The sequence below is a fragment of the Erinaceus europaeus genome, chromosome 13, assembly GCF_950295315.1.
Source record: "Erinaceus europaeus chromosome 13, mEriEur2.1, whole genome shotgun sequence".
NCBI lineage: Eukaryota > Metazoa > Chordata > Mammalia > Eulipotyphla > Erinaceidae > Erinaceus > Erinaceus europaeus.
The window spans coordinates 82,089,731-82,113,726 of NC_080174.1; the positions used below are offsets into that span (position 1 = coordinate 82,089,731).

The following is a 23,996-nucleotide window of genomic DNA, read 5'->3' on the forward strand; positions in this document are numbered from 1 at the left end:
TCTCCTCCTCTCTGTCTTCCCCTTCCCTCTCCATTTCTCTCTGTCCTATCCAATAACAACAGCAGCAGTGACAATAGTAACAATAACAACCACAACAAGGGCAAAAAAATGGGATAAATAGCCTCCAGGAGCAGTGGATTCGTAGTGTTGGCAGCAAGGCCCAGTGATAACCCTGAAGGCAACAACAACAACAAAAAGTCACAATAGTAAAATAAGATAATAAAGAACAATAAAATCGTATCATATCCGTGGACTATAAATCCATAACTGTTTCAGTAAATACAACAGGATAGCTTTATAATCCAGACACAGGGTGCAACAGTGATCATTAACTTACAATTGGCTGTTTTGGATATAGCATTTCAGGGAATATAGTTCTCCTACTGTAGAATAAGAAGTTATAATAAGATGTATACATCAGGGAGTGGGGCGGTGGCGCAGTGTTAAGGTTAAGCGCACATGGTGCAAAGCACAAGGACCAGTGTAAGGATCCCGGTTGGAGCCCCCCGGCTCTCCACCTGCAGGGGAGTCCCTTCACAGGGGGTGAAGCAGGTCTGCAGGTGTCTATCTTTCTCTCCCCCTGTCTTCCCCTCCTCTCTCCATTTCTCTCTGTCCTATCCAACAACGACGACATCAACAACAATAACTACAACTACAAAACAAGGGCAACAAAAGGGAAAATAAATTTTAAAAAGATGTATACATTAAAATGTATATATTGTAAGGGTCATGTGTTGGCACACCTGCTTGAGCACACACATTCCAGTTCATAAGGACCTGGGTTCAAGCTCCTGGTCCCTATCTGCAGGGGAGAAGCTTCCTAAGCAGTGAAGCAGTACTGCAGGGGCCTCAGTCTCTCTCCTTCTTTAACTACCCCTTCCCTCTCAATTTCTCTCAGTCTCTATCCAAAATAAATAACAACAAGCAAACAAAATTCATTCTAAAACATTTTATAACCAAATAAAAATATAAAAAGAAAGATAAGCCCAGGACAAGGAGACAGCTCAGCCTGTTAAAGCACCAACTCTCACACATGAGGTCCTTAGGTTCAGTCCCCACACCATATAAGGACAGCTGAGCAATGCTCTGGTTCCCTTTCTCAAAGTAAATATTTATAAAGATGAAACCTTTCATTTCTTCCTAACGTTACTAACTCAACTTATCTTCATGCTCCCAAACTATTCTCTAATTTTAGCTATCTAATAAAAAGTGGTCTTAGACTTTGGCATTAACAGTTCACCATACTCAGCCCCAATCATTATTTCAGTTTCACACGGCCTTTCCCAAATTCCTGTCAGTGAGGACGAACTGCTTTCGGGAATGCTCCCTCTACAGCCGTCTATTCAGTCCTTGACTAGTTGTAAGAATGAAACTGAAACGCTGACACCCCCATATAAATTTTTTGGCTCACAAGTAAAAAGTCATTATCACCATCCCTTAAGATTCTTAGAGCAGGGACCAAGTGGTGGCACACTTGGTTGGACGTACAAGTTACCATGCTCAAGGACCCAAGTTTGAGTCCCTGGTCCCCACCTGCACTGGCAAGCTTCCTGAGTAGTGAAGCAGTGCTCCAAGTGTCTCTCTCCCTCTCCTCTCTTAACTTCTCTCTGCACTATCAAATATAAGAAAAATAGAATAAAAGCAGAAAACTCAATTAAAAACGTTTAGAGCAGTTCCCTTAAGTTCTATGAAACATAGCATTACTAGACAAATGAGGTAAACAAAAAATTACAGTGTTCCAGCATAATTTGATGAATAAATCTACATTTAAATAAAGATCGGAGTTTCGAAGTCTCATTATTTCAAGCTAGTTGTTGACCCCTGTGGACATATGAATAATTCAAACTTACTTAAATAGCACTTTTTTTTTAAACTTTACTTATTTATTCACATGACAAGACAGAAAGAAGTGCCAGGATAGTCTTGCGGGCAGGAGAGAGAGACCACCAGGGGCTCATGGCTGAGCTGGGAAGCAGTATGCCTTTATTGACGAGTGGGGATGTGGTTCAACAATCTAATCTCTTCTAATCACAACACAATTCTCTCCTGCCTCTCTCCTGAGACAGAAGAGTCAGGAAAAAGGAAGTACATATGATGGGGGCGGGGAGAAGGAAAAAGCACGAACCAGTGAGGTGTAAACCAACCAATGTCCCTGAGGCAGGGCAGTGGTTAACAGTGGTTAACAGTGGTTATATAAACAGAATACAGTGCCGAGCAGGGGAGATTAAACCTATGAAACAGAAGGGTTCTTAGAAGCAGAATCCAGAAGCATACCAACAGAGAAGGTTAGAGAATGGAGAATAGAGAGGGAGGAAGACGGAGAAAATCGGGCCAAAGAGACTGCTCAGCAACTTGGCTTACACTCAAGGCCCCGAGTGCCTCATAAGAACAGAAGGGGAGTTGGTCGGTAGCGCAGCAGGTTAAGTGTACGTGGCATGAAATACAAGGACCTGCGTAAGGATCCTGGTTCGAGCCCCGGCTCTCCACCTGCAGGGGAGTCGTTTCACAAATGGTGAAGCAGGTCTGCAGGTGTCTTATCTTTCTCGCCCCCTCTCTGTCTTCCCCTCCTCTCTCCATTTCTCTCTGTCCTATCCAACAACGACGACATCATCAACAACAACAATAACTACAATAATAAAACAGGGGCAACAAAAGGGAATAAATAAATAAATAAATATTAAAAAAGAAAGAAAGAAAAAGAAGAGGAAAGCTTCCAATGGATGGGGGTGGGATGTGGAACTCTGGTGGTGGGAATTGTGTGGGGCTGCATCCTTCTTATCCAACAGACTTGTTGGCCATAATTAAATTATATATATATATATGAAAAAACATCAGTATCAGGGGCCAGGCAGTGCTGCACTTGGTTGAGCACATGCTCCACTGCACAAAGGCTTGGGGTTGGGGGGGGGGGTCAGGCCCCGGGACCCCAGCTGCCGGGCAGAAGCTTCCTGAATGGTGGAGCAGTGCTGCAGCTGTCTTTCAGTCTCTTCTCTATCTCCTGCTTCCCTCCTGATTTCTCTCTTTATCCAATAAGGAAGATATTTTTAAAAGAGAAAAAAAATCAGTATTAAATTGTTCAGTATTTTCAGTGATAGACTGAAGTGCTTTAGATCCCATTTGAATTGTCATAATTTGTTCATTTATAACTCATAACTACCAAATCTTGAAAGTGACCAAAATGCCCTTCAATAATGCGAATGAATAAATGAATTGTGCTACGTCGATACAATGGAGGTATTATCCAGTGATAAAAAGAAATACACTACACCCAACCAAAAAGAGGTGTGTACTCCTATGTTCACAGCAGCACAATTCATAGTAGCTAAAACCTGGAAGCAACCCAGGTGCCCAACAACAGATGAGTGGCTGAGAAAGCTGTGGTATATATACACAATGGAATACTATGCAGCTATCAAGAACAATGAACCCACCTTCTCTGACCCATCTTGGACAGAGCTGGAAGGAATTATGTTAAGTGAACTAAGTCAGAAAGATAAAGATGAGTATGGGATGATCCCACTCATCAACAGAAGCTGACTAAGAAGATCTGAAAGGGAAACTAAAACTAGGACCTGATCAAATTGTAAGTAGGGCACCAAAGTAAAAACCCAGTGGTGAGGGGTAGACATGCAGCTTCCTGGGCCAGTGGGGGTGGGAGTGGGAGGGAGGGATGGGTCACAGTCCTTTGGTGGTGGGAATGGTGTTTATGTACACTCCTAGCAAAATGTAGACATATAAATCAGTAGTTAATTAATATGAGAGGGGGAAAATCAATTGTATGTTTCAAAGTTTCTCAAAAGACAAACTGAATCTTTTTAATATATAGGCTATGTATTTGATATGTGGACTCTCTCAAAAGCCTAGACCAAGTAGATTAGAAGCATCCAATAGCACAGCTATATATAAGATACTGGATACTGTACAGCAAACCATAACAAAGGGACTTTTCAAAGTTAACCCAATTAACAAGTAATGTGATGATAATATTAACTATCGATTGTCTTTTTGAACCCTAAGACAGCAGGAACCTCACATCTCCACTATAGAGCCCCTACTTCCCCCAGTCCTGGAACCCTTGGATAGGGCCCACTTTCCCGTATGCATCTCCCAATCCAAACCAAATAATATTGCATCCGCCGACCACAACCTAACCAACGCAACGATTGCCACCTCAACATGCTTCACCTCAGACTGTATCCAGAGACTTCACGTGTGGAATGACAACCCTTCAGCTTCATTACTCGGGTGAGACCTTTCCTTTCATAGTACACTCTAATTTCATCTCAGGTAGTTCACTTTCTAACAAAGTCCCATAACCTAGATATACACCAGTTTCTGTGAGAGAGAGCTTATGTTCACACATATCCATAAACTACTGCAAAATATATACCTGAAAGTAGAAGTACATTAGAGTTTGCAGTGAGTACCTCCCTAACACTTCCTCTCCACTATTCCAAGCTTGAGGTCCATGATTGCTCAACAAATTGTTTGGCTTCATATGTTAACTCTCTTTTCAATCACTAGGTTCCAGATGCCACCAGGATGCTGGCCAGGCTTCCCTGGATTGAAGACACCACCAATGTGTCCTGGAGCTCAGCTTCCCCAGAGACACACCTTACTAGGGAAAGAGAGAGGCAGACTGGGAGTATGGACCGACCATTCAACGCCCATGCTCAGTGGGGAAGCAACTACAGAAGCCAGACCTTCTACCTTCTGCAACCCTCAACGACCCTGGGTCCATGCTCCCAGAGGGCTAGAGAATGGGAAAGCTATCATGGGAGGGGGTGGGTTATGGGGACTGGGTGGTGGGAATTGTGTGGAGTTGTACCCCTCCTACCTTATGTTTTTGTTCATTAATCCTTTCTTAAATAAAAAATTTAAAAAAAGAAAGAATAAAAAAAAAAAAGAAATACACTAACTTAACATTACTGTTAAATCAAAGAAGTCGGCGGCCCATCGGTAGCACAGGGGGTTAAGCGCACAGGGCATTAATTAAGCTCAAGGATCCAGGTTCGAGCCCCTGACCCCTCACCTGCAAAGAGGGGGTGTCGCTTCACAAGCAGTGAAGCAGGTCTGTAGGTGTCTTCCTCCCTCTGTCTTCTCCTTCTCTCTCCATTTCTCTCTGTCCTGTCCAGCAATAACAACAGTAACAAAATGGAAAAAATGGCCTCTAGGAGCAGTGGATTCGCATGCAGTGCAGGCACAGAGCCCCAGCAATAACTCTGGAGGCAAAAAAAAAAAAAAGTTAAGAAGTCATTCTGGAAAGGCTATGTACACATGATTTCAGCTTTACCTCTGGAAAAGGCAAAACTTAAAAGAATAAAAGGGCCAGCGTTTCCAGAGGCTAGGGAGGGAGGAAAAGGGGGAAAGGAGTAAGTAGCACACAAGGATTTTTTTTTTTTAGGACAGTGAAACTGTCAGCATGGTTCTCTAACGGTGGGTACACGACATTCTGTATGTGTCAGAGCCCACACAATGCACCACACAGAGACCAGACTTAGTGTAATTTGGAGACTTTAAGTGAATAATGCATCATGCTGGCTTATCAATTGTAACAAACGTGCCACACTAGTTAAGAGGTGGCAAGCAGTTTTGGCAAGCTTGACAGGATGTATTTATAGAGCGTGCTATATGCTCCCCTTTCGTTGTCTGTAAACTTAAAACTGCTCCCTTTGGATCTCTGCATACACTGATTTTAGACCTTAAAATGTAAAACTTAAATGAAATGATTATGTAAAGAAGACATACAAAATTCCCATGCGATCGATTCTTACTTCTAAAATGACATTAGTTTCTACTAAGAGAAAATCAATAATTTCAAAATTAAAAACCTCTTACTTCCAAACTATGCTAGGATTGATAATTTATAGTACATGTAACCCAAAAAGAAAAATACTTACAAGAAAAGGTGTTGTGGTAGAGCAATGAAGAAATTTTCCCAAATGAAAACAGTATCTCTTAAGCATATGATGGTCCAAAGTATACAATATAAGGAATGACAAACAAAGTCCAGTGGTCCATGAAAATCCTTTATTATGGATTCTTTTTTCCAATAACTTTTTTCCTGTCCCCAGCTCATAATGTAATAAAATAGTGTTTTTCGGGAGTTGGGTGATAGTGCAGTGGGTTAAGTGCAGGTGGCGCTAAGTGTATGGACTAAGGATCCCGGTTCGAGCCCCCGGCTTCCCACCTGCAGGGGAGTTGCTTCACAGGCGCTGAAACAGATCTGCAGGTGTCTTTCTTTCTCTCCACCTCTCTATCTTCCCCTCCTCTCTCCATTTCTCTCTGTGCTATCCAACAACGACAACATCAATAACAACAACAATAACTATAATATAAAAAAACAAGGGCAATAAAAAGGAAAATAAATAAATATAAAAAACTTTAATAAAAAAGTGTTTTTCATTTGTTTTAGTTCTGATATGCTATTAAGTAAAAGATGGAAAGAACAGGTCAAAAATTCCCAAGTCACTTACACTTGTAAATTATCTTTTTTTAATATTTATTTATTTTCCCTTTTGTTGCCCTTATTTTTTATTGTTGTTGTAGTTATTATTGATGTCATTGTTGTTGGATAGGACAGACAGAAATGGATAGAGGAGGGGAAGAGAGAGCAGGAGAGAGAAAGACAGACACCTGCAGACCTGCTTCACCACCTGTGAAGCGACTCCCCTGCAGGTGGGGAGCCGGGGGCTGGAACCAAGATCCTTACGTGGGTCCTTGCGCTTTGCGCCATGTGCGCTTAACCTGCTGTGCTACCGCCAGTCTCCCACACTTGTAAATTACAATAAGACAGTGCCTTCTACACTTGGAAGTAGTAATAGGTGTCGGTGTGATTCAGAAAGGACCATAGAGGTAAAATGGGAAAATATACAGATATAGTTATAGATATGGAGTCTGTGACCTTGGGAGAAGTTGGAAAACTATAGCTTCCAATGGGGTAGGGGGACACAGAACTCTGGTGGTGGGAACAGTGTGGACTTGTACCCGTTATCATTTTTCTAAATCAATATTAAATCACTAATAATTCTGCTGTTTTTTAAGACCTTCTTTTCCTACCAAAAGAACATGATACATGATATTAGGCCTATTTATCTCCTTTTCAATTTTCTCCATTTCCTCAAACTCCCTCTCTGTCAACATGCATTGGTCTTCACAACAGAAAGGACTCATAAGATCTTTATCAAAGACCCATGTCTGCAGGACAGCGACGTTCAGAAAGGTGAAAGCCATAGAAGCAATAAGGAGTGGCACCAACTTGAACTTGAAGCCTCTACTCTTATGTTCTCCTTCTTCAGAGCTACTGTAGGGCCCATGATATGGGTAAATTGGAACATTTTCCCCCCTTATCTTTTTCCTTTCTTCACTTTTTACCAGAGCTCTACTTAGCTCTGGTTTATGGCGGTGTGGAGATTGAACCTGGGACTTTGGATCCTCAGGCACAAGATTCTCTTAGCATAACCATTATGTTATCTACTTCTGCCCTTTCCCCTCCGACCCCAATCACTTAATTGGGGAAATGGTGGTTTACTGGACAGTTGTTGACACAGAGATAAAACCTCCGCTTTCCCATGCCACTCTTATCACTCCCCCCCCCCCCCCCGACTTCCTCTGCTTTCATGTACTCAGCCCTCAAGACCCTTTCTCTCACCTCCTGTTTTCCTGCCCTCACAGAGGTCTAAACTTTGCTGAAACACAATGGGCCCAGTGCAAATTTTAATTTTTTTTCCCCATTTCTTGGTTCTTAGTGTCCAACCATGAGGTCATCTGACATCTGTCCTCCCTTCTGGCTTATCTCATTTAACATGATTTCTCAAGTTCCATCCAAGATGAGGCAAAGGAGACGGTTTCATCATTTTGTACAACTGTGGAGTAGTCCACTGTGTGTCTATACTGAGGCTTTTTAGCATTTTCTTATTTGCACTTCTCTAATCATTAGTGACTTTCTGTTACTGGGCATCTGGGATGCTTCCAGGTTTGAGTTACTATAAATTGTGCTATGATAGGTGTACCAAGATTTCTTTGAGAAGTGTAGGTCCCAAGGAGAAGAATTTCCAGATTACAGGGTAGGTGCATTTCTAGTGTCCAGACTCCTTTCTACATTCCCACTGGCACTGCATATAGAGTTCTTTTTCCCTGCATCCTCATCAGCACTGGCGGTTCCCATCCTTTCTAATGTGGGACCTTCTCACAGCTACAAAGTGGTACCTCACTACTATCTTCATCTGTATTGCTCTAACAGTGACTTTTAGCAATTTTTCCCCATTATGTCTGTTGACCATCTGTATATCTTCTTTTGTGAAGATTCTGTCATGTTCTTTTCACATTTTTAAAAAATTTATTTATTCTCTTTTGTTTTCCTTGTTGTTTTATTGTTGTAGTTATTATTGTGGTCATTTTTGGATAGGACAGAGAGAAATGGAGAGAGGAGGGGAAGACAGAGAGGGGGAGAGAAAGATAGACACCTGCAGACCTGCTTCACCGCCTGTGAAGTGACTCCCCTGCAGGTGGGGAATCAGGGCTCAAACCGGGATCCTTACACAGGTCCTTGTGCTTTGCTCCACATGGGTTTAACCCGCTGCGCGACCGCCCGACTCGCCTCAAGGGTGTTTCTCAAGCAGGCATTGTGGAGTGTGCGGCTAGGACTTTCTTCTATGAATCTGACGGGACATATTTAAAGTCTCTTTTGATATATGTGTAAGTTACTTCAAGCTTTTGCAAAGATCATCACTGACATGTAAACTCCATGACAACGGAGATTCTTGTCTAGATCAAGATCTATAGAGATGAGGTAGAGGTACTACATGGACGTGCATGTCTGAGACCCCAGAGGTCCCAGGTTCAATACCCTGTACACCACATGGCAGAGATGAGTAGTTCTCTGGTATTTCTCTCTCCTACACATGAAAATAAATGCTAAAACTTAAAAAAAAAAAAAAAAAAAAAGAACTATAGATGATTTTGACTTCCTCTTTGGGTCTTCTGTATTTCCATTTTTTTAAAAAAAATTTTAATTATCTTTATTTATTTACTGGGTAGAGACAGCCAGAAATCAAGAAGGAAGGGGGTCGACAGAGAGGGAGTGAGACTGAGAGACACCTGCAGTCCTGCTTCACCACTCATGAAGCTTTCCCCCTGCGGGTGGGGAAGGAGGCTTGAACACAGGTCCTTGTACATGGTAAGCTCCTGGATGCACCAGCCCCAGAAAAAAAATAGATCATTCTAATATAAATTTTCACAATACAGTGACTTTCCAAACTTATGGAAGTTAGAGGGCTGGGAAGATAGCATAGTAGTTATGCAAATGCCTTAAAAGCCTGAGGCTCTGAGATCTCAGGTTCAATCCCCAGCACCACCATAAGCCAGAACTGAGCAGTGTTCTGGTCAAAAAAAGAAAAGAAAGTTAGAGATGGGGTTTGAATTTAGATTCATAAATCTTCATTTTTTAAAAAATATTTTTTTTATTTATTAATGAGAAAGATAGGAAAGAGAGAAAGAACCAGGCATCACTCTAGGACATGTGCTGAATTTGGGACTGAATTTGGGACCTCATGCTTGAGGGTCCGATGCTTTATCCACTACACCACCTCCCAGACCATGATCCATAAATCTTCTGTAGCCTCTTTCCATAGCAGCCAAGTTTCCAAAGGTTTCCAAATATTTCTAGTTAAATCTCATATTAATGATCTCTAGTCTCCAAAACCTAGTTTTACTAGGTCGGTCAAAAACATCCAGTGAAGGAAGCAACCCAGGTGTTCAACAACAGATGAGTGGCTGAGCAAGTTGTGGTCGATATACACAATGGAATACGGCTCAGCTATAAAAACGGTGACTTCACTGTTTTTAGTCCATTTAGATGGAGCTTGAAGAAATCGTGTTGAGTGAAATAAGTCAGAAATAGGAGGATGAATATGGGATGATCTCACTCTCAGGGAGAAGTTGAAAAACAAGATCAGAAGAGAAAATACAAGTAGAACCTGACTGGTTTAGTGTATTTCACCAAAGTAAAAAATTCTGGGGGGGTGGGTGTGGGGGGAGACTACAGGTCCAAAAAGGATGACAGAGGACCTAGTGAGAGTTGTATTGTTTTGTTAAAAACTGAGAAATATTAGGCATGTACAAACTACTGTATTTACTGTTCAATGTAAAACAATCCCCAATAAAGAAATTTTTTAAAAATCCAGTGAAAACCACTAAATGTACATTAACACGTTAATAGAAACGCTGCAATGACTACCTCCACTGTTATCTGTTTTCTGTCTTTTTTTTTTTTTTTGCCTCCAGGGTTATTGCTGGGGCTCAGTGCCTGCACCATGAATCCACCGCTCCTGGAGGCCATTTTCCCCCCTTTTGTTGCCCTTGTTGTAGCCTTGTTGTGGTTACTACTGTTATTGTTGATGTCATTCGTTATTGGATAGGAGAGAGAGAAATGGAGAGAGGAGGGGAAGACAGAGAGGGGGAGAGAAAGACAGACACCTGCAGACCTGCTTCACCACCTGTGAAGCGACTCCCCTGCAGGTGGGGAGCCGGGGGCTGGGGATCCTTAGACCGGTAGTTGTGCTTCAGTTGTGCTTCGTGCCACATGCGCTTAACCCACTGCACTACCGCCCGACCCCCTGTTTTCTGTCTTTTATGGCAAAACCTCCCATGTGAGGCACTGTCTTTGTGTCACTTCTTAGTTGGCCAGTGTGAAAAGTCTTTAGATATTCAGATCCAGCAATCAACAAAATTCCAAGAAGTAAAAATACAATTTGATCTGTAAAATAAAAAAAAAAAAAACCAACGGGAATAGTCCTGCTATATGAAACACTTAACGTTTGAGACATAGCTCCTTAGGGGTGGGATTTAAAAATATGTTAGATGACTCATGAAGCCCATGTGGCACTATTTTGGGATAACATTTAAGTCGAAGATTTAGAAAGTACTATTATAAGGAAGCCTGGCCAGCCATCATCCTCATCTGCAGCATTTCACTCTGCCTCGATTTCCTAACAAAAACAGGGTGGTGACACTGTTCCCCATTCTGGGGAGCATATTAAGGTACAACTACAAAAAGGAATTTAAGTTTAGCATTTGGAACAAGTAATACCTATCTACAGCTGACAACTAAAAATAAAACTGAGAAAAACCTCAGCTGTAAAAACTCAGTCCTCTCTAAGGGAGATAAATTTATCTCCAATCCTACCCTACCTCATAAAAACAAAACCAGAACCTCCTTAATAACAAACACAGAAATCACATCTTGGTGTAAACTCTTTACAATTAAGTGCTTCATTTTACTCATCCTTACTCTTTTTTTTAAATTTTTTAATATTTATTTTATTTTATTTATTCCCTTTTGTTGCCCTTGTTGTTTTATTGTTGTAGTTATTATTGTTGTTGTCGTCGTTGTTGGATAGGACAGAGAGAAATGGAGAGAGGAGGGGAAGACAGAGAGGAGGAGAGAAAGACAGACACCTGCAGACCTGCTTCACCACCTGTGAAGCGACTCCCCTGCAGGTGGGGAGCCGGGGTTCGAACCGGGATCCTTATGCCGGTCCTTGTGCTTTGCGCTACCTGCGTTTAACCCGCTGCGCTACAACCCGACTCCCTCATCCTTACTCTTAATAGTGAAAGTACCTTTTTCTCTTTAGACTGGGAAAGGTATGTATGTGCTCTCACCCCTGGATTCAACACTGTACCAAAACTTCTAGCCAGAGCCAATGGGTTGGAGTGAGCTAAGGAAAGAAGGAACCAGAGGAAGGCAGGTAAACATCCTCTCCTTTCGGACTCCTGATCTGAGGAACCGTTACTTTGCCCAGATCTATGGCCAAGTAAGCACACCTGCCAAGCAACCTGTCCATGTCAGTGAAGAAATAGCTAGCCAATAAAGGGCCACTGCTTATTGTTTCCCATTCTTCTCTAACTGCTGCCTTTCTCTCTGACGTTCTGGATGTTCCCTGATAAAAGTCTCAAAACTTCATCTCTGGCTCAGGTTGTTTCTGAGTGAACCCAAAATAAAGGTATCTCAAAGATAAAAGCAAAAACCACAACAACCATAGTCTTAATACTAAGAGAGATAGAGTTTTCAGCTTGAGGACAAAAACCAAAATACCAAGATATTTCTACATCAAATAAAAGCCTATGAGACTATAAAAAGAAGTTATTTCTACACCATTAGGTAGAAACGGTAACAATCTGGGGGCCAGGTGGTAGCGCAGTGGGTTAAGTGCACATGGAACAAAGCGCAAGAACCCACACAAGGATCCGGGTTCCAGCCTCCGGCTCCCCACCTGCAGGGGAGTCCCTTCACAGGCAGTGAAGCAGGTCTGCAGGTGTTTGTTTTTCGCTCCCTTTCTCTGTCTTCCCCTTCTCTGTCAATTTCTCTCTGTCCTATCCAACAACATCAGCAGCAACAACAACAATAAACAACAAAGGCTACAAAAATGGGGGGGAGTGGAAATAGCCTCCAGGAGCAGTGGATTCATAGTGCAGGCACCAAGCCCCAGCAATAACCCTGGAGGGGAAAAAAAAAGTAACAATCCATAAAGTACAGTAATACAAAGTTAGAGTAACATGCAGAGGAGGACTAATCAACTGTTAAGACTTAGAAAGGGGGAGTCGGGTGGTAGTGCCTCGGGTTAAGTGCACATAGCGCAAAGTGCAAGGACCAGCGTGAGGATCTGAGTTCGAGCTCCCGGCTCCCCACCTGCAGGGGAGTCGCTTCACAGGCAGTGAAGCAGGTTTGCAGGTGTCTTTCTCTCCCCCTCTCTGTCTTCCCTTCCTCTCTCCATTCTCTCTGTCCTATCCAACAACAACAACAATAACAACAAGGGCAACAAAAGGGAATAAATTAATTAATTTTTAAAAAGACTTAGGAAAAAACAGAAATGCATGATTTTCATGTATACAAATTATCTACACTGGAAATGCCAGGGAATCTGGAGTTAACATTTTCAGAATTCCCAGGTATTTAACAAGACAGGTAGCTTTATACATGCAGGAGAGAGCTTAGCAGGGAAAACAGAGCCATGCGCTGACTGTGCACAGGGATGCTTTCCAAGCAGCAGACTGGTGCTATAGTTCTCTCTCTCTGTTTCTCTCTCTCTCTCTCTGTATTCTCTCACCTTCTATGGGAGGGGGGGATCTGCTGGAAGAGGAGGACTCACATAAGTATACAACCCAACAAAAGCCTTGAGAAGAAACACACACACAAATGAAAGATCAGATTCAAGTCAACAAGCATAGCAAACTGGGCTTCATCCCACCCTGCATCCGCTCTGGTAAGATGATCAAGCTGGTAGGTGGTGACAACTATGCATGGCAGCACTGTTGTGGGAATGCAGCTACAACTATTTTAGAAACGTCTGTCATTACCTAATAAACCGGGTGACAAAAATGCGATGATAAACTGTTACTCCATAGCCGAGTATGCCCTAGCCTTTTGCGCTTGTGTTTACCAGGTCATAGGAACACTGTTTCTACTAGTCAAAAGCTAGAAACAACCCAAATATCCAATTTCTACAGAGTGGAAAAATTGTAGAGTTAGTAAAACAATAAAATAATATAAAGCAGGGAGTCAGGCGGTAGCGCAGTGGGTTAAGCATACGTGGCACAAAGCCCAAGGACCAGCAGAAGGATCCCGGTTCAAGCCCCCGGCTCCCCACCTGCAGGGGAGTCCCTTCACAGGCGGTGAAGCAGGTCTGCAGGTGTCTGTCTTTCTCTCCCCCTCTCTGTCTTCTTCTCCTCTCTGCATTTCTCTCTGTCCTATCCAACAACAACTACAACAATAAAACAAGGACAACAAAAGGGAATAAATAAACATTTAAATAATAATAATAATATAAAGCGATGAAAATACCCATGATACCATGAATCAATCTCGGAGTAAATTTTGAACAAAAGAAGACAGAAAAGCATACATACAGGGCCGGGCGGTGTCGCACCGGGTTAAACACATAGTAAGTAGCCCAAGGACCGGCATAAGTATCCCGGGTCCAGCCCCCGGCTCCTCCCCTGCAGGGGAATCGCTTCACAGGCGGTGAAGCAGGTCTGCAGGTGCCTGTCTTTCTCTCCCCCTCTGTCTTCCCCTCCTCTCTCCATTTCTCTGTCCTATCCAATAAAAAAGAAAAAAAATGTCTGCCAGGAATAATGGATTCGTAGTGCAGGCACTGAACAACAATAACCCTGGAAGAAGAAGAAGGAGGAGAAGGAAGCATACAAGAAGGAGAAGGAAGAGAAAGCATACATATATAACTCTATTTAAATGAATTTATAAAAAAAACTATAATGCTTAGAGATGCATTCATAGTAGAAGGAGTAAAGAAAAGTGAGGGGGAGTCGGGTGGTAGCGCAGTGGGTTAAGCGCACATGGCGCAAAGCGCAGGGACCGGCGTAAGGATCCAGGTTCCAGCCCCCGGCTCCCCACTGCAGGGGAGTCGCTTCACAGGCGGTGAAGCAGGTCTACAGGTGTCTATCTTTCTCTCCCCCTGTCTTCCCCTCCTCTCTCCATTTCTCTCTGTCCTATGCAACAACAACGGTTATGACAACAACAAGGGCAACAAAATGGGAAAAATAGCCTCCAGGAGCAGTGGATTCAGCACCAAGCCCCAGCAATAACCCTGGAGGCAAAAAAAAAAAGAAAACTAAAAGAAAAGTGAGGAGGAACCAGCGACAGGCTCACTGGGTAGGGCTGCCATTGCCAAGGGTTCAGTCCACTGGAGAACCACAACCCGGGTGCCAGCGCAGGTCTGGAAGAAGCCCCACCCCCACCTCTCTATCACAATGAAGAGCAGCCCGGAGGAGCGCTGGTCCGCTGGGGAGAGACAGGAACAGGCTGCAGACAAGACAAACAGACTCAAAGTGAAAGGATAGAAAACTAGTATACAAGCCAAGGGACCACAAAAAAAAAAAAAAAAAAAGACAGGAACAGCTATGCTTATATCTGATGTGATAGACCTTAAAATAAATAAAAGTAAGAAAACATAAGGATGGACATTACTTAGTGCTCAGAGACTCAATCAGTCAAGAAGACTTAATGATTATCAACGTCTATGCCCCCAAGGAGAGGCCATCTAAATACATCAAACATCTACTGAAAGAGCTACAGCAGTATATTAACAGCAACACAGCCATAGCAGGGGACTTCAGTGTCCCCACTCTCTCAACTTGACAGATCATCCAGGCAGAAAATCAATAAAGAATCGAGGAAGCTAAATAAACTAGAACTATTGGACATGTTCAGAGTAAAAAATGGTGATTTCACCATTCTCAACACATCTTAGATGGAGCTTGAAGAAATCATGTTAAGTAAGTTAGAAGCAGAAGGATGAATATGGGATGATCTCACTCACAGGCAGAAGCTGAAAAACAAGATCAGAAGAGAAAACACTAAGCAGAACCTGGACTGGAGTGGGTGTGTTGCAGCAAAGTAAAAGACTCTGGGGTGGGCAGGGGGAGAGTTCAGGTCCTGGAACAGGATGACAGAGGGGCTAGTGGGGGCTGTATTGCTGTGTCCAAAAAAAAAGGAGAAATGTTATGCATGTACAGACTATTGTATTTACTGTCAACTACGGGACATTGATCCCACAATGAAGAAATAAAAAAAAGAAAAAAATATATAAAAAAAAGAACTTTGGTGGTGGGTGTGGTTTAGAACTATACACCATGATTCTATAATCTTGTAACATACTATTATTCAAAAATTAAAAGAAAAAAAGAAAGAAAAGAAGCAGGCTGGGGGGATGAATTGACCTGCCAATGCCCATGCTCAGCGGAGAAGCAATTACAGAAGCCAGAGCTCCTGCCTTCTGCTCCCCCAAATCAACCTTGATCCAGACTTCCAGCAGCGGAGAAGTGATAGGAGGAGGATAAGAGGGCTCTGAACTCCAGCTCCATCAGCACCCAGAGAGAGAGAGGGAAAAGGAGAGGGACATATGGAGGTAGTCAAGTTGTCATGAGTGGCTTGGAGGGGAAGAGAGGATTGGATCCAAAAAAGAGGGGGCAAGCATGTATAAACGTGGACAGATAGTCGTAGAGAAGATGGTTGGCCCACGTCTACGACATTAGGGGAACTGTGGTGGCTTGCAGTGGGGAGACGTAATAAACAGGGCCATATGACTAAAGAGTTGATGAGAGGGCAAAGAATAAGTACTCACCACTTGGCCTGTACAAGTGAGAAATGTGATTATAAAAGAAAAAGGAATGTCTTGCACCAGAAATGCCAAAAGACTCAACAGACTTAATGCCTCTTTGTTTTATGATGACAAGGGTGTAAGTCTTAAAGCAGAAGGGACAAATACTGCTTTTTTTCTCTCTCCTTTCTAGAAAGGATAATTGTGAGATCAAGTTACGGAGGAACAGTGTAAGGCATGAAGTTCAAAGTGCAATAAAAAAGATTAAGCACTGGGGACAGATACCTTTAGGCTCAAGAGAAAGGGGACTCTGTTACCCTGCTGGTGGAGATGCAAGTTGGTACAATCCCTTTGAAAGACTGAATGCAGAGTTCCCAGAACAAATAAAAAAGAAACTGCTTCATCACCCAGCAATAATACCACTCGTTGGTATTTACCCAAAAGGGACACATATCCAAAGGGACATATGCAACCCTATATTCACAGCTGTGTTGTTCACAATAGCAAAAGACTTAAAGCACCTAAACATTCATCAAAAGAGGACTGGTTAGAGAAGTTATGGAATATATTCTCTACGGATACTACTCATGGTAAAAAAAATAAAAAAGAAGAAGAAAAAGAAGGAGGAGGAGGAGGTAGAGGAGGAGGAGGAGGAAGAAGAAGAAGAGGAGGAGGAGGAGGAGGAAGGCAGGGAGAAAGAGAAATAAAGGAAAGAAGGAAGGTAGAGAAGAATTAAAGTGATATTGTACCCTTTGGGTCAAAATGAATGGAAGTGGAATAAGGAAAGAGATGAAAGACAACTACCAGATGGTTTCATTCAATGTGGAATCTAGAGAACTGGAATGCATGACCATGAAAGAAAAAGGAAAAAAAAAAAAAAAAGGAGAAGAAAAGAGAAACCAAAGCAAGCATGCTCTAACAGTTTGTGAGCACTACAGTGCTTACCATTGGGAAAGTGAGGACACAGATCGCTGGTGGTGGGTGTGCCAAGTAGAACTCTACCTTGTAATCCTACAGTCTTGTAACCTACTATTAATCACACGAAAAAGTAATAATAAAAATAAGAGAAAGGTCAAGTGGCATATTAGGTCTGTAGTATTCTGACGTTAAAATGAAAGACGCATCCTAGATGATCTCAAGCTTTTCATAAAAGATGAAGTTACAGAAACAAAGATAGTAAAATAAGAAAAAATGATTTGTGGGAGTCGGGTGGTAGCACAACGGGTTAAGCGCACGTGGTACAAAGCGCAAGGACTCCAGCTCCCCACCTGCAGGGGAGTCGCTTCACAGGCGGTGAAGCAGGTCTGCAGGTGTCTATCTTTCTCTCCCCCTCTCTCCATTTCTTTCTGTCCTATCCATCCACGACAACATTAACTACAAAAACAATATAAAATAACAAGGGCAACAAAAGGGAAAATAAATAAAATATTTTAAAAAAAGAAAAAATGATTTGCAGTCAACTCCAAATGGAGTAAACCTCATTTCAAATGAGAAGACAAATTAATAAATAAAATAAAAAAGGTCAACTATTTAGTTTCCCTCTAACACTATACTGCAGTTCAGGAGCAAGAAATAGGTTAGATGTTCAGTATCAAGAATCGGTGCGATGAGACAAAAGCTCAGGAAGGATTCTGTGGGCAACAAGAATCATCACCAAATTATATTCCTCCATGAGGATCATTTCTGGAACCATCCGTTCCACCCCGGTTCCATGGCTGCCAGTTCTTAGCAACATCGCCCCGCCAGATATTCGTCGGGATGCGGCATCATCTAAGTTCATTTCCCACATCTACGCTCGACCGGACCTGCCAATATACGCGGATATCTTCGCCCACCCTGTCCAACGCTTGACGTCTCCTCATCCAATCTGGTCCCCTACGCCTACACTGAACTTCTCTGTTGCAGACTCTTAGAAACAGAGCTGGCAGTCAGCTGAGGTCAAGAACAAACACCTCATCACAGACCCCTGCAAGCGTCAACCCGGCTTTGCCCTAGCACGTTATGATTGGGCCCTCCTCAATGGCTATCGAACAGGCCATGGCCGGTGCGCCGCTATGTTCCATCGCTGGGGGGCCAGAGACGACCCGAACTGCCCCTGCGGCTCCAGACAGACTATGACCCACATAGTCAACGACTGCCACCTCTCCAGATTCAAAGGTGGTCTCAGAACTTTACATCAGGCTCAACCTGATGCTGTTGACTGGCTACGGACGAAGGGCAAACGCTAGAAGAAGAACTACATGTCAGGGCCAGCTCTCAATACATGCACTAGCTCACTTAAGCCTCACAGTAACCACATGGAGACTTCTATCCCTACTTTACTAATGAGGAATCCAGAGCAGACAGTTGACATCAACTCCTCAGAATAAATCAGTCATTCAGTTGCACAGGAAGAATTTCAACCTGTACATTCCGATGTGGAGTCGTTATTCTTTACTGTATCCTTTCGCCTTTCTGGCTTATGAAGATGAGAAAGTAAAAAAAGAAAATGCTTTAAGTGGAAACAAATGTTCGTGGGTTGTTGCTGAGTATCTAGTGACAGGGCAAAAAAAAAACTTGATTATTAATCTACAATCACTACTGCAATAATGATAACCATCAAATGCTGAGAGTGATTATAAAATACAAACAATGGGGGGCTGGGCAGTAGCGCAACGGGTTAAGCGCACAGGGTGCGAAGCACAGGGATCCCAGTTGGATCCCCCTGCTCCCCACCTGCAGGGGTGTCGCTTCAGGAGCAGTGAAGCAGGTCTGCTGGTTTCTTTTTCTCCCCTTTCTGTCTTCCTGTCCTCTCTCGATTTCTCTCTGTCCTACCCAACAACGACAACAATAACATCGATAAACAACAAGGGCAACAAATGGCAAAAAATGTAGAAGCAGTGGATTCACAGTGCAGGCACCCAGTCCCAGCAATAACCCTGGAGGAAAAAAAAAAAAGAACAGGAAATAATAAAAACAATGGCAAGTCAGTTAAATATATATATATATATATATCACACAATGTATGGTCCTATCCGTAAGGGATGGGGCTCCACAATAAATAGCACTTTTACTATGATGAATTAATTAGTATAGTCAGTAATATAAATACAAATTTTGAGAAATCATGAAATCACAGCCTTAAAAATACAGCAGCATTGAGCCAGAAGTGGTGTTAAACCCCTAATAAAATGATAAAAAAGAAGAGATCTGTGTAATTATTTTTAAAGTTTTCTGAAGTCACAAAGCTTAAAAAAAAAGAAAAAGATTTCGGTCCGGGAAATCCGGGTTGGATTCTCAACCATGAGGTCCTCAGTTCAATCCCAGGCAGCACATGTACCAGAGTGATGTCTGGTTCTTTCTCTCTCTCCTCCTTTCTCATGAATAAATAAATTAAAAAAAATAAATTTCAAGTAGCAACGGACTCCATAGAGCAATTCATTTTATATATATCACAGAAAAGAAATATTATGATCCAGGAGGTGGCACAGTGTATAAGCATTGGATTCTCAAGCATGAAGTCACAAATTCAGTCCCAGACAGCACATGTACCAGAGTGATGCTCTGGTTCTCTTTGTCTGTCTGTCTCTCTCTCTTTCTTCATCCTATTTCTCTCATTAATAAATAAAATCTTTAAGAGAAAAAACAGAAATGTCACTTGCAAGAAAATGCCCTACAGCCATGTTATAAATACCATAATACTGACTGATTGAGGATGGTGGTGATGGTGGTTGATACTGTGCATTTACTTAAAAAGCACTGCTTTCCAGTTTCCAGGTACTGATTACTTTAATCCTCACAATCCTCTAAGATTGGCCCTCCTTGCAAAGAGAAGAGAAGAGAGCTAAGGGAGCCTGCCCATGTTTGCTTCCTCTGTGAAGGAGGACAGTGGCTGGATGTCAAAGTCAATTTGCCTCAGGAGTCTGCATTTTCCTTTCTCTAGGAGGAAGCTCTAAGGCAGACAAGAATGTATTCAGGAGTATTACTCCCCCAGATTTGGTAACAAGTACCTTTCATCCACAATAAGCAAATCATAATTCATTACCTATATAGCAGCTCTGTCTGTGGTCTTCCCACCAATTAAGTCTCCCAGACTGTATCACCTCCTCTTCTAGCTTTAATGACAACCTATTTGCTCATCACTCCCAAATCTAGCCCAGCCCCTCTTCGGTACCTTACGCCTGTACCAACAATCTTAGAGATGTGTTTTTCTTTGCATGTTCTATGAGCTCCTCGAAGTCTACATGTCCAAAACTTGATCATCTTCATCCCCAATCTCGACTTCTTCAGTTTTCCCTCACCTTAGTAACTGCCTGCATCACCACCCCTTCCTCGCCCAAGGTAGAGGCACAGATATCGCCTTCACAGATATCCAAGTCCCTTCACCTTCCAGTCCCCTAGTTGTGCTAATTAGGATATGTGTTCAGATCATAATAGCATAGGCCAGGCACCAGGGTAAATATCTACGCAAATCATGTCATTTAATGGGGACAGCAACTCTATAAGCTGGCTCCTGTTATCTATCATACCCATTATTCAGGTGTGGAAACTGAAACTTGAAAGCTTAAACAATTTCGCCATGATGTCAAGTTAGAAATGCACAGTTTAAAAAAAAAAAAAAGAAATGCACAGTTTAGATTTTTAACTCGTGTCACATGCTAACACCAGAGTTTGTGCAGTGCTCTCAAGTACTGGCTATTTTGCCTCTTAGAAAGAAAAAGAAAAGAAAAGAGAAAAAGAAAGAAAGCAAAGAAAACGATTTTAAAGCTCGAGAGAAAAAAAGGTAATTAAGCACAACACTTAAATCAAGCAAATGTTAGTTTTAATTGAAAAACTTGCCAAAATGGAGTAATACGATGGAAGTTCAGGCAGCTAAATGGGGAAGGGGCTGTTTGGTAGGTTCAAAATCCTTTAGAAACACCCGCAAATAAAAAAAAGATCCAAAGCTATTAAAGTAGTTGTCCAAAAAAAAAAAAAAGTAACCTAATTGAATGTTTCTTTGGACATATATTTCAGAAATATAGTCTTACTTTAAACCAAAACTGTAGAGTGTCTCATATATAAGTAGAGTCCATAAAGAAATCATAAATATTAGAACCCTGCACCATAATTCAATTTTTATGGGGTGGCGGGGGTGAGAGGAGAGGGAATGGCAACCAACCTACTACGGGTGGGTAAATGGGTGGGTGTGGAGGACACACAACCTTGCTCCCTTGGTTACATCCAGGCTCCTAAAATAGGAGTCCGGGGGCGAGCAGAGCAAGAAGGCTGCTGCCGATCTTCCATCTTCTTCTAGCGCCACACGCTGAAATCCACAGGGTGTGAAGCTCATGGCTTTTTGTTTTTAGCCGCTGGACACGAAAGGTGCAAGGAGACGACCGCCACCATCACCACCACCACTACCCAGCTCTCTCAACTTTTCACCGGGGCTCTTTTAAGCTTTAAATTCGGGGCTGCACCAGCGCGCTCCGAATTGGGGTCCCCGGGTGCGAAGCCTGGGAGGCTGGAGGAGGGGGACGACGAGGAGGGGCGGCCGCGCGGCTCCTTTTGTTGGGGCGCTGAGTGCGGGGGTGCCTGGGGGGAGGGAAGAGGCGGGGAGAGCGCAGGGGCGAGACGCGGCGGCGAGACCCCCCCCACCCCCATCGCCCCTCCCCCTCCCCCTCCCCCTCCAGCCAGCCCGGGGGTGGGGCAGCAACAAAGACTTTGCGGAGCGCCCGGCCCCGCGCTGCACAGCCGCCCTTCCGAGCGCCGCGGCGCAACTGCAGGCCCGAGCGGCCCGGGAGGCGGCGGAGGCGGGTGCGCGGGGTTCCCGGCGCCTCCCCCCGGGAGCGGGAGCGGGAGCGGGAGCCGACGCGGGGACGACGCGGGGCCGAGCTCGGTCGGGGCTGCGCGGCCTTCGCGGCGCCCGCGGCCGCCCGGAGCCCCTCCGCGCCGCCCCCGACCCCCCGTCCCCGCCGCAGCCCCGCGGGCCGCGTCGCCACACCCACCCGCCTCTTAAGCCGGGCCGGGCCGGGCCGGGCCGGGCGGAGACTCTCCCCCGCTCTTCCACCGGCCGGCCCCACGCCCCAGATCTACCTGCTGATCTTCTGGGCGAAGGCGCGGCGCTCGGCCATGGCCGCGGAGGCGAAGGCGAAGGCGAAGGCGGCGGGCTGGGCGCGGACGGGCGGGCTGGTGCCTCCGCGCTCGCGCTCGCGCTCCCTCCTCGCGGCCTCCGCCAGTCCCGGCTCCGGACGAGGGAGGCTGGGGCTTGCGGCCGGAGCGGGGGGGGGGGAGGGGGGGAAACCAGCCCTGCCGTAATACTCCTGAGAGGCGCGCAGTTAAAAAAAAAAAAAAAAAAAAAAAACCGCTCCTCCGCCCCCTGCAGCAGCGCGCTAATCCTTGCGGGAACTGGGGGCTTGGGCAGGTTGCAGCGGCCGGAGGGAGCGGAGCCAAAGGGCAGGGATGGGACTTGGACGGACGGAGATGCCAGTCCTAGCTGCCTCGCTGCGCAGGGGGGTTTGCACCATCCGGGGAGGGGTAGGGGAGGATACAAGAGAGAAGAAGCCAGATTGGGACCAGAGACCTTGGCAAGGCTCGAATTTAAAGATAGCCGGTGGCTCCGGGTGGTGTTTGGCTTTTCCGAAAAGGATGGGAAGGAACCGGAAGAGAGGTTTTACCCTAACCCGGGGAGAACGGGAGGGGGAGAAGCTCAACCTTGCAGTGCGGGGCCCCCCCAGGAAGATTGAATTCTTCTTCTTGCAGAGTCCATCACCTAAGAGTTTAGGTGATCTGGTCTGCTCCGCTTCGATCTTATGAACGGGGTCTGACTGAAGAATGATTTTTGTCTTACTTAAAATAAAAGGGAGGGGGGGGGAACCTTCTGCAACAGAGTTAACAATGATTATAGGTGACTTGGACCTAGCCAGGCGCTAGCTTGAAGTTTTGCACGCGAGGTTTAATCCATCTAATCTTCATAACAGCTATTTAAAGTAAGTTGTCATTATCCCCATTTTAGAGAATTGGAAATTGGCTCCAAGAAGCTAAGCCACTGGCCCAGGTCACACAGATGGTAACTTGAGGTTCAAACTCAAATTCCTGGCCTTTTCTCCCATCCTTCCCCCTTTGGGGGTCTCATGTTCACTTATGCATATTGGACCACATAAGCTGTATTGTACTTTACCATTTTAATGTTCTACTAAATATTTTCTAAGTTTAGCATTCAAAGTGATGCTATAAAAGAGAGATGGATAGAAATCATATTTTACCCAATTTATTTTGTAATCCTATAGAATAGTTTTTGCTTACTGAAGTTAATGGTGAAAGAAAGAATACCCCTTTTTTTTCTTGTAGTGCTTTTCCTATGAAGTATTTCAACAATGTGATGTGTGTTTTTTTATTCTCACTGTCAGTCTTGAGAAATGTGTCGATATCTGTTTTCCTCTCCTTTGTGGTGGGAAAATCTGTAGTATGGAACCATTAGATCACTGTCCAGAGTCACACACTGAGTCAGAGGTGAAAGCCTCAGTTAGTCATATCCATAACTTCCTGTCTCTTGCCATTGTGGAAGAGTCCATTTATTTAATGTAACAATGCTATTCTAATAAAGACAAGCCATTCAAAGAATATATATATTTCTACCTAACTATAGAGACCACCAAGATGCTCCAGAGAAGATAGATATGAACTAGACTCAGTCCTGCTCTCAGTAAGTTTGAATCTTCTGGGAAAGACACATCTATTTAAATTACAGATAAATCAAGGATAGGGATTGGGACTGAGGAAATAGCCTAGTGATCATGCAAAAGTTTTTTTTTTTTTGCCTCCAGGCTTATTGCTGGGGCTCCATGCCTGTACCATGAATCCACTGCTCCTGGAGGCCATACCCCCCACACACACCCCACCTTTGCTGCCCTTGTTGTTGTAGTC

At 43.9% G+C, this 23,996-nt stretch overlaps 1 protein-coding gene across 8 annotated transcripts in view; it reads right to left on the bottom strand.

Annotated features, from left to right (window-relative positions):
* Window positions 1–22,344, bottom strand: part of DOCK7 (dedicator of cytokinesis 7) — a 172,050-nt gene extending 149,706 nt beyond the window's left edge. For 3 of the 8 annotated variants that reach the window (XR_009553912.1, XR_009553913.1, XM_060206312.1), the window contains exon 1: window positions 22,167–22,344. Coding sequence is in view for 6 of the 8 variants with exons in the window: in XM_060206312.1 (XP_060062295.1) it covers window positions 22,167–22,204 (38 nt within the window). In the remaining 2 variants the exon portion in view is untranslated. The remainder of the gene's footprint in view (window positions 1–22,166) is intronic. The other 5 variants (XM_060206311.1, XM_060206310.1, XM_060206308.1 and 2 more) reach the window with 2 other exon arrangements.
* Between the last annotated feature and the right edge of the window lie 1,652 nt (window positions 22,345–23,996).